This window comes from Gopherus flavomarginatus, chromosome 3, assembly GCF_025201925.1.
Source record: "Gopherus flavomarginatus isolate rGopFla2 chromosome 3, rGopFla2.mat.asm, whole genome shotgun sequence".
Lineage (NCBI taxonomy): Eukaryota > Metazoa > Chordata > Testudines > Testudinidae > Gopherus > Gopherus flavomarginatus.
Genome location: NC_066619.1, coordinates 78,021,999 through 78,040,686, shown reverse-complemented (window position 1 = coordinate 78,040,686; position 18,688 = coordinate 78,021,999). Strand labels below are relative to the sequence as shown.

Below are 18,688 nucleotides of genomic sequence, written 5' to 3'. Positions count from 1 at the left end.
ATTCTGGATTGAACATCTCTAGGAATTAAGAGCAGTGGTTCAGTCTGCATGTTCATTCGCTCTTTGGCCTTCATACTGAAATTTCCAGTGAAGTCACTAATCACAGTTCCTGGCCCATTAGGAATGGAACTGAGACCACCATTTGATGTATTCCGTAGAACAGCCATCAAATAGTAACTACTGATCTGATGTAGTGGCCTGGAGATGAAAGGCAGTATAGTAGTGTTCCATAATTCCCTTGCAACATAATGCGTTCTCATATATGTCACAGCTCATTCAGTACACTTGCCCAAAGGTGGAAGAGTGTTAATTTTAAAAAATAAACTTATGTTTTTAAGATGTATGAAAAGAAGCTTGAACATTGATTACAGTGAATTCTAGTTCTTATATTCAGGCCATGTTATGTGTAACAGTACTTTGCTCAAATTCACTCTAAAACAGTCTGTGCACTATCTGAGGAGTGTGTGATTCAGGGAGAGGAAGAGAAGAGTTTTATTTTGGAAACATTTGACTATTGCAGTGCTCTTAGGAAATGGCGTATTTGGACACTGCACATTTCACACTCGTACTTATATGGAGATTAAATTACTGTTTTGGGTATTTGAAATGCATTTGATTAGGTGGTTTTTTTTTAAAGGAATGCTGGTCAGCTGTGTGTGATTAAATGGTTTTAAAAGGAATGCAGGTCAGCTTCAGAACACAATGTCACATATAACTCATGCCAGGTCGAAGAACACAGTGTCTATAGAAAAGAAAAGCAACATATTTTGTAATTTAGGGGCTATAAATACACTCTATATTTAAATGCAGCCTATTAGCCTGCCAAGTATATTTTTATGTGTTACATGTGATATCTCACATAAAGCTGATATTCCTGTTTATGGACTTGCTCCTGCACACTTCAGTGGGAGTTCTGCTTGTGTAAGGAGTTCTGATCATGCCCTGTATGTCTGTACAAGCAATAATTGTTGATATACAAGGGTCAATTTTTATAAGGATTGCAGGATGTACCATATTTATATATTATATTACACAGCACTGCTATTACTCTGTTTAAAAAATATCACAAGTCACAATCTGTATTTTTTAGCATAGGAACAGATACAAAGCTTTGCTCAAATGTATAATTTTTCCCACTTATCGCCTTATCTCCAGACATAAGACATTGAAAATCAGGCTCTAGTATACTTTTTTATAAAAGGTTAACACAAGATCAGTTCAATAGTACATGAAAATTTACTAATCCTACTTGAAGAGACAGACTGATCATGGTAATACATGTGATAAGGGTAAAGAGTATCTTTTATGTGTGTACGTAAGAGCCCAGTCTTGTTCCCCCAGCAGACTGCAGGAGTTGAAGGTAGACAGCAGGTAACAGAATTGGATTCTAGGGGACTGAGCAAGCCCCCATTGAAATCAATGGAAATCATTCCATTAACTTCAGTGAATGTTCGATCAGGCCCCGGGGTTTTAACTCCCAGTAAAAGTTACCTTCAAATAGATTAAAATATCACCATTTTAGTCTAGAACTACAATATTTTTCAATTTGGTAATATTTGTATCTTCTATGCCACAGCTTATAAAATTTAAAAAATTACCAAGTTTTACAAGCTGTGAATAAAGGAATGTACAGTACTTGATATCTGTACTCAGCTTCCAGGCTCCAGGATGGTGATCTATGACTGATGGTGAGTATGATACCACCAAGAGTATTGCCAGGGGTGTCACGTTAAGTGAGGGCTGGAAATTGCTGAGAAACCACATCCACATCTGCTGAAATAACAAAGGCTAAGTTTTTACTAGTACTGTGATGAATAGTCCCTGTGTGTTATTTAGGGGCAATCAGGAACTAAATGTTTGGTGGTTTGGTTTTTTTTTAATTTTGCCATTCAACTTTAAATCTTGGTGGAAAATATTCCACTCTCAAATCCTGAGTTACTTCAGACTAGGGTGATCATATTTCCCTGTGCTGAATACAGGACACCTTGTAAAACGGCTCCTATTCAACAGCAATCAATCAGAACTATGCGACTCTGGCTTGAGCCCTGCGGCAGGCACTGGGAATCAGGGTTATAACACCTCCCCCTCCATGGCTCCGGATTCAGCCCCACTGCGGGAGCTGGGAATCAGGGCTTCAGCCCCCCACGGCTCCGGCTTCAGCTCTGGAGTGGGCACCGGGAATCGAGGCTTCAGCCTCCCCGCGGCTCCGGCTCCAGCGGGAATCAGGCGTTTCAGCCTCCCCACGGCTCTGGCTTCAGTCTCGCAGCGGGCGCCAGGCTCGGGGCTTCAGTCTCACGTCTCCAGCTTCAGCCCCGCGGAGAGTGCTGGGGATTGGGGTTGCAACCCCACAGGGGGCGCTCAGGCTCTGGGTTTCAGCATGAGCGCCCAGTGACACCCCTGAAAGCACTTGCAGACCCCAATTGAGAACCCCTGCTTAAGGTTTCAAATGGCGAGGGGTGACACACATGGGGCTGCCTCTTGTCCTACCTGATGTGTCCACCGCGTGCTCTCACTGATGAGCCACCGCCTCCCCGCACTCATTCGCCAGCCACAGACAAGACACTGCTGGGGCTGCGCTGACTAACCGCTGCCTGGCCAGCAGGGGGAACAGAAAATATGGGACAATTTGCCCGTTTTTTAAAAAAACAGGGCTTAAAAACAGGACGGATAGCCACCCTACTTCACGCAGGTGAGCCAGAACTAGAGCCATTGTTCCCACCTTCACCTCCTAACTTTGAGAGTTTGAAATACACCGGACAGATCCAAATTAACCCCGATTTTAGTTTTCCAAACCCATTCTGAATTTTCCCTACCTCCAATTTTTCATAAAGTAGACTACATATATTACGCAATTTAAAACCACTTTGTGTATGTCTGCATGGGAGATTTAATCCAAAACTTTTTGATATACGGCAAGTAACTCACAGAATGCAAGTCTCTCCAATAGTGTGTGCGCAGAACCTCTGTTCTGTTTCAAATTGCATTGTGTGAACACATGGCAGCAATTGGCTGTGAACTGAGAGCACAGCATTCTCTGAAGCTATCCTATGGTCCTTTGCTTCTCTGCTGAGCAATGTACATCCCAGGATTGTTTTTGCTGTGAATTGTGAATTTCTGGGTGGGCTTGCACCATTTTCAAATTGCTATTGGCCAGAATTGACCCAGAAATGCTCTGCACCACTGTTGTGGTTGTTGGGATGCAGACATTGCAAGCGCAGGAGTATTATGTGGCATGGTTGAAGTTTTAGGTACTCTTTGTGCTTTTGTAAAACCCTATGAATTATTTCAGCTTTATTTTTAAGGAGTTTTTTGTGAAATGCAATGAATACTCATAATGGATGTACTGTAAATGGTTTTATTGTGAACAAACAATAAGAACCAATAATAAAGTTTGAATGAAACCAATGGAAAAATAATCTTTGTATATCGAAATACATTTAACTAACCAATCTTCTTAAGTAACCAAATATACACAAACCTTTAATTACTGCAAACAAATCTTGAAGTGCAACAGTAAGAATATTTCAAATACAACTTTTTAGTGGTGGTGTATAAACTTAAAGGTGAGTATACACCTTGCCATTGACTCTTCTTGTACTCATGACCTTGGTCATGGGGAGAGTACATGGATTCTGGGGTCAAGTGTCTTGGTTCAAAATGCTCAAGGATGTTGCAAGGCTCAAGAAGAGCTGGACTCTGAGGTCCAAGTGTTCTCATTTCCCAGACATTGGATCTGAGAGGTGAATGGGTGTTGCTGGGAGCACTGAAGTGGAGATGCAGCGGTTAGAAGTTGCTGCTGGTCCCAGCAGCCAGCATTGTCCAGGAGCTGAAGGACATGGCTAGGTCCCAAATTAAAGGATTGCATGGCCTGCTGGCTTAGCAGAAGCATGTTTTCCAGGAAGGCCTTCTGGCTCAGGATAGCATCCATGAGTTGCCTTTGCATCTCTGTCTTTTTCCATGTTCTCCTTGTTCATCAGCGTGGTGATGCTGTCCTTGATCACAGCAATACTTTCCCTTGTCACTGCAACATTGTCTTTGGCCATTGTGAGAGTCTCCTGGGAGATCTGCATTTCTTTCTCCCTCTGGGTCCTCATTTATAGCCTCCACCTCTTAGCCAGTCTAGTTTTGCTCTGTGACTCTGCCTGGAGTTCTGCAAATATCTCATTCCAAGTCCTCCTTTTTCTCCCCCTCAAGTTGGCCAGCCTGTCAGCAGTACACAGAGGCACTGTTCTTAACAGTCTGTCTGTTGCAGGTGTTGTGGGAGTTGCACGGGGAACAAAAACAAACTTCACCACCCTGAGACTCTTCTTCCCATTCTTGGGGGAACCTCAGTAAGTTGTAGGTGGTCTATGTGTGCGGAAGGTGCTGGATGCATTTGGATTTCAGTCTACTGTATCTGCTTTTGTGTTGGTACGGGGTGGTGGGGCAGGGGGGGAAGGGTGGAGTAATGTTCCTGACTTGTTTTTGCAGTTTTGTTTGCATGCTGGAGGTACTTCTATGGCAATAGAGGTGTAAAGATGGATGGCAGGCATTGGAGCAAGCTAGATAGTAATCTCCTTTAGGCTGTCCTCACTCTGGAAAATGTTAAACTGAGGCAGGTGACTAGGAGGCAGATACTGGTTTTACGCAAAAAGGCCAAGGACAAACCAGTGAGATATGCTGTGAAGTTATTCACCAGGATGGGCCCCGCAGAAGCACTACAGGAGTAGTAGGGGCTTGCAAGTTATACCGGAAGCATGGATGTGCAGCTATTCCCTGTAATATATGAAACAAAATTGAGCTATTTCTCTGTCTTAAGTCCTTCTATACCTAGGGTGACCATATTTCCCAAAGGGAAAATGGGACACCGTGCTGGACTCACTTGCTCCCCACTCGCACAAATTATTCTTGTAGTTTTTGGAACCTTTTCCAGTTTGTCAACATCTATTTTAGAATGTTGATACACCAAAACTGGACAGACTATTCCAGTAATGGTCTCTATAATGCCATTAACAATAATATTGCAATATCACCTCCCTTCTTCTATTCAATGTTTCCCTGTTTAAACATCCAAGGATCACATTTACTGTCTTAGCTACCACACTGCACTGGGAGCTCATGTTTGGTCAGTTGTCCAGCTTGACCTCTGTGTCCTTCTCAGAATCACGGTTTTACAAAATACAGTCTCCTATCCTGTAAGTGTGAACTACATTCTTTCATATACCCTGTGTAGGAAGAGAGATGGAGGAAAAGAGAGGAACTGTTGTCTCATGTGGAGCAGTGTGTACACATGCTCAGTGGTGCCAATCAAAATGCCGGATAAAAAAGTCAGAAGTCTCTAAGTTAAGTTAAATGTCAATTTACACATATTCTTTTCAATTCAATAGAGTTATGAATGAGTTACTTTAGGAAATCCTGACCACACAATGTGTTTAATTGGGTTAAGACCATGAACAGTAAGCGATTGGTTTCATTTGAGCCTTAAGCAAAAAACAATATTATCTGAAACTTATATTAGAGGCTACAAATTAATTCTAATAAAGAAATCCTTTATATATATATATATATCACAAGGAATTTTTCAACTATAGTCAATATACTAATTAAGCCCTCTGCTGTGGTTTTTAAGAAGATATGCCAATGAATAACAGGATTCTAAGAAATTTTAAATTAACACCTACTGTGAACCACTTAGAATACAGAAGGCAGAAGAATCCACTTCTTGGATTAGTTCAAAGCAAGACATTATAGACAATCATTAAATAATTGTAAAAAACCCATGCAAATATAGCTGAAAGGAATCTCTGAGAACCAATTATCTGTGTCTCTTGTACTTAGGAGAAAGGCAAAACGAGACTTCTGGAGTACCTCATAATGACCTTCCACTAAGAAAAGAGGGACTATACATAAATGAGTAGTAAAAGCAGAGAAACTTAGAAGTCAATAGGAATTGTTAGATATCAAAATCATACGGCCCTGTCCCACACCATTAAAATCATGGGAAGTTTTGTTATTGACTTCAATAGGGGCATCATTGGGGGCTGAGAGTCCTGGGGAAATGGTTCTAAAAGAGTGATAGTTGGCTGGCCTTTCTTTCCTGGCCTTTCTTTCCTTCTCCAGATGGCTTTGAGATAGTATATTTACAGGAGGACCAATTCAAAATGCTAACTAAGCAAGAATACTGTGTATACCCCATCGAGGCCAATTCTTAACAATTTTGTATGCTTTTTTCCATTGTCTGTTTTGGTCCCTATAAGATGTAAGCTGAGAATGGTGAGGCTGTGTCTTAGAAACACCACACAGTTCTTCAATATCTGACAGAAGTAACAAACATTTATTTGAAGGTGTGTCTACATTGCAGCCAGGAGACCACCTGTAGAGGTACCTAAGCTAGCTCGAGTGAAAGTTGCTGTGGAGCCTCGGTATGTACTCAAGAATCTTGGGTGGGCAGGGCTAGCCTGTGAAGCCACCCATGCTACCTTGGCTTCACTGCTATTGTTACTTGAACTAACTTTGATCTAGCTTAGGTATGTCCTCACTTGCTGCAATCACACCTCCCAATGTCAGCACAGACCTATCCCAAAGCACGGAGAGTCTGGGCAGAAGGAAAGAACACAAGCAATTGGATCACAGTGCATGCTGGTAAGGGAACTTTTCCCTTAGTTCTTAAAATTAGACAGCTTGTACAAGTGATATCTGTTTAGTTTTCCTAAAGAGTAACAACAAATCATCCTCATTGTGATCTTTTCTTAAAAAAAAAAAAAAAAGCACTCAAATCCTTCATGTCAAAATCAATAATGTTCCTTTAGTAAAAATAACAACAAACTTTCAGTATGCCAAAGTAGGCAGTAGCTGATGGACTGACAGTTGCAGAATGCTAAGACAGAATAGACAGCTCACAAAAAATTGTCAACAGGAGACTGTAAATGTGTTCGCTGCACAGATCATTTTTCCCAAAGAAGAAGCTAGTTTGCCTGTAGCAGAAAAAAAGAAGAAAAAGAAGAGCGTTTCATTCTGATGATCAATTGCTGAGGAATTTCACCTTCCTTTACTGTTCAGGTCTATCAACATCAACATCCTCCCAACGTCAACTTGCATATGAGAAGTGTCTCAATAGTAATATGAACAGAGAACAGTGCAGGGATATCATACTCCTGTCCCCTTAATAGACTAAATAACCTTTAGTTTGCAATATAATATCCAGCAATGTTGATAAAGTAGGTTATTTTGTAGATCTTCAAACTAACTTAACATAACTAATCCATAGTTGTCTTTGTTAATTTTGTACATTCAATATGTCGTTGTCTTACCTGGGGTGTAGGTGATTGAAAACAAGTTAATTTCAGAGTGTTTTTCTCTGGTTCTGTAGTATTAGGCTGCTGTTTTCTTTGTCTTTCTTGACATCTCTCATATCTGCAACACCGACTATTTAAAGAACTGCTGGCTACAGGAAAACTTATCTTTGCAATTTAACCATTGCTACTGTGTGCACTCCTGTCTGGTTGAAATAGCTTATTTGTAATAAAATTTCCATTAAATTGTAGTGCTCTTTTTAAACATTCAGCAGGCAGGGTAGAGCATGGGGACAAGATTGAGAAACAACATTGTTCTCTATAATGCAGCAGAGAAAATGAAAGCAAGCTGTGTTCTCTCAGAAAAACATTGTTCGCATCTGCTCCTACTCCCACTGGAGTCAGAGGCATAACTCTCTTACTATGGTGTATGGTGCAGAACATAAAACCTAAATAGAACAGAACAGAACTGAATTAGGTATTTCATGCGGATGAGGTGGATAACCCAGGAAGCTGAACTTGATGTTTGTCTCCTTATTAGACAGATTTTACAATCTCAGGTAAGAAGAGATGTGCAACAGGCACAGGTCAAGAGGAGGTCAACAAGAGATAGTGATAGAAAAATATGGCCTTCCGCAGGACCAAGAAGGAAAGAGTAAACATGCTATGTGTGCTTTCACCCTGCATTCCCTCGCTCATCAAAAAGACAAGGCTTTTCAAAACAAATACAATTAACTTATACAAGAACAAAGCAGCACCTATCCAAATCCACAAATGTGGAACTATGAATCAGAGAAAACAAACATAGTTATCATTTTAAGTGTTGTTCTGATGCCAACTATATTTTCTTCCAAAGACAACATTTTTTATTAATCATTCACATAGCATCACACATGTACACAGCACTGTGCAAGACAAATAAGACAAGATCCCTGCTCCAAGGCATTTACAATCTATCTCATCCATCCTTCTGTCTCACACAAACTGTACTATATGAATGGTTCGAAAATTAAAGCCAGCAAAGTTAAAACAATTTGGACCATATACTCAACTGTTCCTGATTGTCATACCTCCATTGCAGTCAATGGAAATATGCTGGCTGAGATTTTTTGTTTTCTTTCTCCCCACCCCACCTCAAACTATGTAGATAAGGAACGTAAATAATAGCAAATAACAGTATTTGGAGCTTTTCTTGTCTAGATAAATTCTTCATTTTCTTTTTCCTTCAGAATCATCTATTGCATTAGAAGGATTTTTTCATCCTTCCCTATACACATTTTCTTTTGTCTCTTCTCCCCTTGGGAGGCGGCTAGAATGGTGGCAAAGCTCTGGCAAAGGAATGGGTTCATCATTGTGTTAAGAAGGAAACAAATTCATTGTCATCTTGAGGCAGGATGTTCCAAGCTCTGGGCCACCGTGAAAGCTCTATCCCCCTCTCTCGTGTGTTTCACTTTTATTGACAATTCCATTTGTTCTATTGATTGCAGTTTTGAAGGGTTATAGTGATTGAGAGAATTGGTCTTTGAGAAAGGTTGGGCTTTGAAGATCAAGACCCAAGGACTATAATTTCTCCTACTTTTCTGGACTCTTTACACTTCTGGAGTAATGCAAAAGTATCAGAAACTTGTCAGATCCAGCCACGCCAGAATTCCCTTGGCATGGGGGAAACTTAAGTTGGTGTATATCTGGTATAACTGTCCTACATGCAATTCTCGCTCCCTGCCCTTGAATTGGAGAAGCATAGTCACAGTACTACTGTGCTCTGAATATAATAAGCTGACAAATGGCACCTTGGGAACTGTTACCAGCTTGTGTCATTTAGAACAGCCACTAGGTTGCTTTAAACTACTTTAGGACTGGAATTAGACCAGCCTGAGAATCAGGGAGAGCTAAATATCTGCTTGATGGTCTCTACTACTTTGGTATGCTGAGTGGAAAGGGGATGCCACAGAGAATTTGTATCCAGGCCTTTGAGTTTGACCTAGAAGCCTAAGGAGAGCAAATACTGCACTGGTAGCACCGCAGTTTTTTTGTTTCTGAGATGTGCTGACACATTCTGTGCCAGCTAGAGATTCTTCTAGAACAGAGGTGAGCAACCTACGGCCTGTGGGACACACCTGGCTTGCGGGACCCTCCTACCCTGTCCCTGAGCTCCTGGCCCAGGAGGCTAGCCCCTGGCCCCTCCCCCACTGTTCTGCCTTCCCCACAGCCTCAGGTCGCTCCGCCACGGGGGCTGCAAGCTTCTGGGGCAGCTCAGCTGCAGAGCCCGGCCTGACCCGGTGCTCTGTGCTGCACAGTGGTGACGGCGTGGCTGGCTCCAGCCAGGCGGTGCCCTCCAGCCACCAGTGCTCCAGGCAGGGTGGTAAGGGGGCAGGGAGCAGGAGGACTGGGGATAGAGGGCAGGGAAGTTTTGGGGTGGTGGTCGGGGGCAGGGGTGTGGATAGGGGATGGGGTGGTCAGAGGGCTGGGAACAGAGGGGTTGGATGGGGCAAAGGTTCGGGGGGGGCAGTCAGGAATGGGGAGGGTTGGATGGGGCAGCAGGGAGTAGTCAGAGGCAGGGGTTCCCAAGGCAGTCAGGGGACAGGGAGAAGGGGTGGTTGGATGGGGCAGGGATCCCGGGAGGGCCATCAGGAATGAGAGGAGGGGTTGGATGGAGCAGCAGGGGGCGGTCAGGGGCAGGGTTTCCGGGGGCAGTCAGGGGACAGAGAGTGAGGGGTGGTGGATGAGGCAGGGTTCCAGGGGGGCAGAGGGAGGGGGGGCCGGGACACAACCCCTTCCCCTAACCAGCCCTCCGTACAATTTCTGAAACCTGATGCGGCCCTCGGGCCATAAAGTTTGCCCGCCCCTGTTCCAGATTATCACTTTCGCCACTAGATACAGCACATGGCAATAATCAAGCCTGGAGGTCACATATACATCGATCATCATGATGAAGTCTGCCTTTGTCAAGAAGGGCAGAGTATCCTGGCTAGTCATAGATGAAAGCGGGCATTGTTGGCAGTTGATAAATTGAGAATAGTTGCCTTAAAATAAGGATAATGACAACAAAAATCAAACATGGGCAACAGTTCGAGCCTGGGAGAGAAGTGTGCGGAGATTAGGAAAGAAAGGATTTGTGGGGAAAATGAGTTTATAGAGAAGAGCAAGGATACTTGAGGCCTGCGTTTGATAGTTACTGGGCCCCTACATCCCCCTTTGAAGCCATCCCATCAAAGGAAATCATGGGAGTTGCAGGTGCTCAGCACCTAACAGGGAAGAGGGCACAAAATTGAGGGTAGAAAAGTAGAGGAAGGAAAGTAAATAGGGAGGGCTGGTATGATGTATGGTGTGAAGACAGAATAGGAAGAACTGATTGCTATGTGTATCTCTGCTGAGATTAAGCAGGGCATCCAATGTACAGACAAGAAATCTGAACATGACGCATTTAAGGACAGGAAGCCTGTGAGCCAAATCAAAGATGATAGGTCAGAGCAGTGGAGGCTAATTGAAGAAGCAGCAAAGGTACTTCAAACTATGGGGACAAGCTGTGATGCACACCTGTCACATTCCTCTTACCTCCATTGTCTGGGATGAGCAACATATAGATCAGGGGTAGGCAACCTATGCAGGGCTGGCTCTAGCCATTTCGCTGCCCCAAGCACGGCTGCACGCCGCGGGGGGCGCTCTGCCGCTTGCAGGTCCCGCGGCTCCGGTGGACCTCCCGCAGGTGTCCCTGTGGAGGGTCCGCTGGTCCCGCGGCTCGGTGGACCTCCCAGTGGCGTGCCTGCGGATGCTCCACCAGAGCCGCGGGACCAGCGGACCCTCCACAGGGACGCCTGCGGGAGGTCCACTGGAGCCACCTGCCACCCTCCCGGCAACTGGCAGAGCGCCCCCTGTGGCATGCCATCCCAAGCACACGCTTGGCGCGCTGGGGCCTGGAGCCGGCCCTGAACCTATGGCACGTGTGCCAAAGGTGGCACGCTAATTAATTTTCAGTGGCACTCACACTGACCGGGTCCTGGCCACCGGTCCGGGAGGGGCTCTGCATTTTAATTTAATTTTAAATGAAGCTTTTTATACATTTTAAAAACCTTATTTACTTTACATACAACAATAGTTTACTTATATATTATAGACTTATAGAAAGAGACCTTCTAAAAACATTCAAATATATTACTGGCACACGAAACCTTAAATTACATGAAGACTTGACACACCACTTCTGAAAGGTTGACTACCCCTGATATAGATGATGGCTCGATGTTTATATGGAATATGAATGACCCTTTAATTATTCTAATCTATCCAGTTGACTAAAATCTGTTTGCTTGCAGGATCAGACTACTGTTATCTGGGCACTATTCTAACTTTCCCTGAGCTGCTGGGATGTGTTTTCAATGCTTCATAGACTTAGAGGGATTATAATCCAGTTGTGGAGTGATTGTGACCCAGGCCAGGCACAGGGCTCAAACATTGTTATTTCTCTCTCATTAGTGCTTTTTCGCCACATAATAACCTTGTTCCTAATTTTAGGTTTTATGTGACGTATCCCTGACAGAGGTTTTAAGACATCGTCTTCCCTTTTGCCCTATTCCTTCTTCTCGTATTGGTTATTTTTTGTTCTTTTTATTTTCTCCAATGCCCCCACACCCAAATTAGACACATATAAACCAAGTAACAAGTTTATACATTTTGACCATTAAACCGAAAGAAAATCTAACAAAGAATTGAAAACTTGATAAATTGGTTATTCAATGTTAATTATCAAGTGCACTGCTGATATTAAACTGAAGTGATATTTTTTCAAATTTTCCATTGATAGGATAAGTGATTTTCCAATACCTGCAAAAGCTCAAGAGCAAAAGGAGTTTAATCTTAATGATCCTAATCAGAGGATCTTAATGTTCATGAGAGGACATTAGGAACAAGCAAACTGGCAACATAAGAATGAGATAAATCATAAGCAAGATTTTGATAATCAGTACAATGAACTACTGGCAGCCAGAGTACAAATTTAAAAAAAAAGTTTTCTTATAAGCTCCATAAGACTTATAAGGCTAGCTCCATCCGCCTGCAGAACACGGAGTGCCTCCTGTGAGGAGCTGAGTGTCCGTAATTCTCATTGATTTCAACCTTGACTTTTGATTTTATGTCTCTTCACTGCAATTATTTCAGATCTTGATCTGTCTTCATGGAATCAGATGATTAGAATGAGGATCTAGTATGTTTGGAGGAGAGGTTGGAACACGGCTTGTTTGTGCTTGTTAGGAAGTTACATTTAGATATCTGTATGTTATAAGCTATTAAAAATGTCAGATAAGCAGCTGAAAAGAATACATGGAAACTAGATAACAAATGTTTTCTTTAGGCTCAGGAAAATGCCTGAATTTCAGATGTTTGGTTTTAAACTTTAATCTTAACCTTGAATTTCCAGGCTTTCAAAGTTTGGTTTGAATTAATGTAGCATTTTTTAAATGTTTTAATGTCATTGATCTTTGTTTGAAACACTTTATGTTTACAAGGCCTCGCCCCCCCCCCACCTGGGAATATGTACTAGGTAATGCTAAGTAAAACATCAAATCTTTAGTTAACTTTCAAAATATGCACAGTTGTTTGCATGTGTATTACATATTTGTAAATATGAGCACATGTCTTTGGTATATTTTAAAAATTAAAGCACAGATCCTCCATGCTGTCTGACCTGCATTTGGCATAGGTCTAAAAGGTGGGGAGGCAAAGGGGACTTTAATTGACTTTTGTGGTTTCTAATTTGGGGGGGCTCATGGTTGCTGCCCCAATACCTGCACACCTGTTCCTAAGTGTCTTTATGCTGAGAGTTGAACATTTGGATATTATTGACTGCCTTGAGGAACATGGGTTCTTCTCCCTATTGTTGTGAATAAGATGCATAGGAGAGTTATTATATCTTTTGAAACTTGCCATCTAATTCTTGTAAAACTTAATCTCCAGGGAATGCTTGTCATTAACTTTCTGTCCTTGATTGTTGTTTGCTTTGTTGTCTTAACGCTGGTAAATAAAATACATATGTAGCCAACTACTTAATGCCTTATCTGTGGATGTTGTTGAAGAGCGTTGATCAGCTATATTAAAATGTTCCTTTTCAGCCAGATTATGCTTTCTTCTGGAGATCCATTGGGCTCAACGTGGAGTTATGAAAGCTTTGTAAGACCCTGTCTGCAACATAAAGTCAGCTGGGGTGAAATCCTGGCCTTGTTGAAGTCAATGGAGTTTTATCATTGACTTCAAAGGGGCCAGGATTTCACCCTTGGAGAGAGACATTTCTATATTGCAAGTCAACTCAGATCTCATGGAAGGGTATGTAGCCCTTAGAGTTCAGAGTCCCTGGGAGGAGCCAGAGAGAGCTCAACATTTCTGATGCAGAAAGTTTCTTATCAATGTAATTCTCTAATTTGGATATTGGAAATGTTCCCACTGTTTAAAATAAAGCGCTGGAAATTAATTTCAACTGTGTCAACAATTACAAGTAAAATACCAAGCATTGTAAGGATTAATTTAGATTGTGATTTAAACCTTTTCCCTCTAGGATCCAAACCATCAATCCTACCAGAAGAGTTTTTAAAAATAAGTTTATTTTAGAGTATGAAATTTAAGCCTACAGTCTTATTCCTGCCTTTGGTTTGAGGCAGGGTGTGATGTGGCAACACAAAAATAAAGATACACGATAGAAACAGACACTTATTCTGTCCTTGACGTTGTCTTTTTAAACCATGGAATAAGATCAATGTCATTCTATTTTCTCTTTTAGATGTCTTTGATCCTTTTGTCTATTTCCAGTGAGCATAATGCAGCCTACATACTCACACAACAACAGTTATAAATATCTGTGTGCCTAGTTTAGTCAAGGGGAATTGTTCAAAATAAGTATATATATGATCTTATTTTTGAGTGGAGAGAGTAGGGGACAGGATGTATGGGGGTTGTTTAAAAAGATGCATTTTTAAAGAAATGGTAGACCTTTAACACAGCAGTATTAGGGAGCATTGCCATGGTAACATTATAAGCTGTGCTAACAGAATCCATAATAGGATCAAGCTGGATAAACCTCTCTCCTTATGCATGAAAGGACACCTTTATAAGCCACTATTTTTTCTGTTATAATCCTGAAAGCTCAATTCATGAAAAGTTTATCATATGGGATTTTCACTCAAGGAGAGACGTGGAGCCTTAAAACTAGGGTAGGACTTAGATAAAAAAAATCATCCGTACATGTGTCATGTTCCAGCCTGCAAAGAAACTTTATTTGCTTTTTAAAAGATGAGTAGAAAATGATAGATAAAGGATAAACAAGGGCACCTATGACCTGCTATTTGTTTGTAATCCTTTCTGTGTATATGTTAGAAAGAGAGGAAGAGCAAGTGCTCATGCTCTACAATAAGCTGAAAGTCTGCAAGGCCCTGGTTGTCCTGTCTGTTCACTGAATTTTAAAATATTAAGAAAAGAAGCACAAAAGCATGTGAAAAAGAAAGTGTTATGCTGCTGCAGAATACTGAAGTGTTCAAAGTGAATTGAAAATTGAACATGCTGGCGAACAGCAACAACCACAAAGTGTTGAATCTTTAAAAAATGGAAATATGATGATGAAAGGTACACCTGCAGCTAATGATCACCTTCTTGCATGCATGTGTGAAAAGCATACGTTTAAAATATTCAGTAAAGCTGCCCAGAAAGCTTTTAGCTGCATCCTACACTTTATGCTCCATTAGGGTCAGATTCAAAAAGAGATCCATGAAGGACAGGGTAAAAACTATTAAGACAGATGAAGGGTCCTCCATAGGACAGTTCACAACCAAGGGATAACCCACCACAATTAGACAGACGCATTCCAAACAGCCACTGAATAGAGGAGGAAGGATACAGAATATGAAATCGGGAAATACATATGGCCACATATATGGCTTGGAGGCTCAGATCAGAATTAGACAATATGGAGTCTGCACTACTATTTGAGCACTACCCATTGGGAATAATGGGTAAGAAAATTTCTAGAGTAGATGCAACCACAGAGTGCTTTTGGACAGGGATTCTGAGGCTGGCTGCACTACCTAGTTCCACTGCATAATATTTCTCCCAACATGCAACTGGGATAATTAGGACTGTGCTATATTTCAAAAAATATATAGTTCCTTACCATTAAACATTTGAATTCTGATGACATTTAACTAAAAAATGTTAATTTTGCCAATGAAAAAAGTGAGACTTTCCTCTACTGCTCTGTTGGTTAACGTTAGCATTTTAATATCAACCAAAAAACATTTGACAATTGCCATGTGGTTCATTTAATTCCACACAGGAAAGGTGAGGAAAGTTACCCCTGTCCCCCTCCCCATCAGCTGGATGCACTATTCATCAGATGTAGCCCTTTTTTTGGTTTCTGAGTTGTCCACAAACAAAACACTATCTCCATGAACACATTCACTGTTCATGTATTGTATGAGCATACATAATGTCAGATGTTACCTAGCCTATAGCTAAACTGTTCGTTGTGAGGACTGCCATGGGTATTTGTTAGTCACTATTTGATATTTGAGCTGTGTTTATTTTAGTTTCATGGTATTGTCTCTGCTCCCAGTCTGGATGACTGTCTCTTTTATTCTACCAGGATCCTGACATGGGCAGTAAGGACCAAGCATCAGAGAGCTGGGTCAAACCTGAGGCTGAGAGCAGCAGAGAAGTTCATAGTGAAGTCCCAGGCCAGGATCGATACCAAGGATCAGAATCCAAGTCAGGTTTCAGGTCAGGAGGTGAGGTCCAAATCAAGCCAAGGTCAAAACCAGGAGTTCAAGAGGTAGAATGGTTATAGCAGCTACAGAAGATCCCTACAGTGACCTGGACACTTCTTGGAACGCCCTTTGGTTTTATGTAGGGCACAAAGCGAATCAGACACCATGAGGCTGCTGCCTGACAGACCCCTTGAGGTGACACTTCCTATGGTCTGTGTCCATAGTGGGTTATGGGAAGTGGAGGGTGAGCTACTTACAGCTGCTGCTGGGTAGCCCCACAGAAGAGCCTGGTAACAGCTCTGTGGACCTGAGTTTGAAACCTGCTGAGCCTTCCATTCAGGAGTTTGGACCGTTTTAGGGAAAGGTAGCAGAAAATAACAGATCAAAGAAATTATAAGACATTTTCTTTTCCTTTACTGTTTTCCACAAGAACATTATATTCTATATGCATGGATAGCAGATTTTAAAACATCTATCTACTTCTTGACCAAGGGAGAAAGACAAACCACAAAAAGCAAGATTTTAAAAATGTGTAGCAGATTATTAATTAAAATTTCTCTTGTCACATTCACACAAACTGTTTGCATGTATCCTACTGGGGTGTTGATAAGCACACAGTGCTCTGTGATAATTCTTCCCCTTCTTTTTTATTTATAAATAGGCTAAGCTGGAATGGGGCTATCTAGAATTTATGAGGCCTCAGAAACCCATTTTGTGAGCCCTTCCAAAAACTTGAAGTGTGTCACAGAGAAGTGGCTACTTCCCAATGCTCTAAAGCAACTCAATAGCAAAATTGAGGATAGAATTCTGGACTCCTGACTCTTAGTTCCTTGTTCTAACCACTTGCGTGTACACTTTCTTTTGCCAGTTGCTGCTTTCAGCCTACTGAAACATGACTTTTTAACCATACATAATAAGTTACTATAATTAACAAGCCATGCATTTTTAACATCATTTGTAATGATTAATATAATTTAATTTATATATTAAATATAGTATAATTAATACTTACTAGTAACTAAGCTTGGTCTACACTACAGATTTCTGCCAACATGGCTATGTTGGTCAAGAGTGTGAGAGCTGTGATCCCTGTTGGACAGAGATGTGCCAACAAAAGCCCCTAGGCTAGATTCAATTATACAAGTACAATTGCACTTTATCAGTATAACTTGTTTTGTTTGGAGCAGGGAGTGGAATAAACCATAAAGTACAGCTTTGCTGATATAAGCTGCATCCACACTAGAAGCACTTTTTTGATATCGCATACCAGTATAACTATATAAGCAGAGTGCTGCTAGTGTAGTCAATAAGAAAATCAGCTAAAAATAACCCCTTTTGTTTGGATAGACACCATTTTATGAACCAGCCAACATGTTGAGGAAATTGGTGAGAGACGCCATAATAGCTGATCCAGCTAGTACTCATCTCTTCCAATATGTGGCCCAGAGATTGAGAGTTGTAGTGTCACTCCTGAACCCGAGACTCCAAGATGATGCCACTAGCCACGAGGATGCCTTGTCAGCTGCATTTTCCACCACAGTAACACTATTTAATGTACTAATTCTGAAAAATTCCATCTCTGAATATGTCATCAGTGCATCTGTGGCCAAAAGGAGAAGTTTCTCCATGGTCATATTTGATTTTTATATCCAACTGCATGTTAACCACATTCACCCACAATGCAGTTATTTTAGTCGTTGTTCAGTTTGTATCTTAACTTGGTCAGCATCTCCAAGGAAAATAGCAGTTTATAAATGAGCTGCTTCCTAAAATGGATCTCTTTCTTTCTTTCTTTTTCACACAGTTAAATATAAAAAGTCATCTCATTTGAGTAATGGTTAATGTATTATGCAATTATAATCATATAAGTCACTTCTTAACATCTAATTTTCATTAATTTTATGTTAGTTTTGTTTTACATTGTATTATCTATAAAAGAAATCCAAGTAGTCTTCGGAATACTGTGTTTAGTATAATAATTTCAAGTTTAATTAACTGGAAAATTCTAATTGAATTGTAAATTCTGTAATCCTACAACAACAAAAATAGTCACGGATTTATTCATGTAGAATGAAATTCATCCCTCTGCAGACAGTCAATAAAAACCTCTTTGTACGACCTATGTCCCTTTTAAACCTGACATTGAAGGCTTAAATGGGACTAAAGTCATGCTCAGAACTCATGCTAGCCCTCTACACATAAATAAGTATTTCTGCTCCTTTCACAAGACGTGGCTGAGCAAGTCCCTCAAATGTACTGGAAAGACAAAGGTCATGGCCTTGATTCTCCACTCTGTCAGAGCTCTGCTCAGATAGCATGGGGGGGGGGGATCACTGGTTGTGGCTTCTTGATTCACAGGAAAGTGGCAGGCACAGGAGGCTGCAGGACCATCTCTGGCAGCTTTCCACCAGGAAAGAGTTTTTCTGTTCGAGGAAAATGTCTACTGGCTATCTCTAGCCAGATCAAGACCACTTTGCACTCTTTTGCAGAATGAAGTGGTCTTAGTAGACCAGAGAATCCAGCTGATAGTGTTTGCTGGCTGTCTAGCTGGTAAGCAGAGACACTCCTGTCAATCAGAAACTAAGACTAGAAAACATCAAATACAAACTTTGGTTTGGAATAGACTGAGATAAGGATGCCAGAATTCTAGGGCATTACACAATCCTGCTGGGTATG

At 41.4% G+C, this 18,688-nt stretch overlaps 1 protein-coding gene across 4 annotated transcripts in view; it reads right to left on the bottom strand.

Annotated features, from left to right (window-relative positions):
* Positions 1-4,459: 4,459 nt before the first annotated feature.
* Positions 4,460-18,688, bottom strand: part of LOC127047534 (zinc finger protein 474-like) — a 57,805-nt gene continuing 43,576 nt past the window's right edge. For 2 of the 4 annotated variants that reach the window (XR_007773398.1, XR_007773397.1), the window contains 2 exons: positions 6,806-6,953; positions 4,716-4,755 (listed from right to left, as the gene is read on the bottom strand). Coding sequence is in view for 2 of the 4 variants with exons in the window: in XM_050945931.1 (XP_050801888.1) it covers positions 6,889-6,953 (65 nt within the window). In the remaining 2 variants the exon portion in view is untranslated. Of the gene's footprint in view, positions 4,756-5,644; positions 6,954-18,688 lie in introns of those variants that run through there. The other 2 variants (XM_050945932.1, XM_050945931.1) reach the window with 2 other exon arrangements.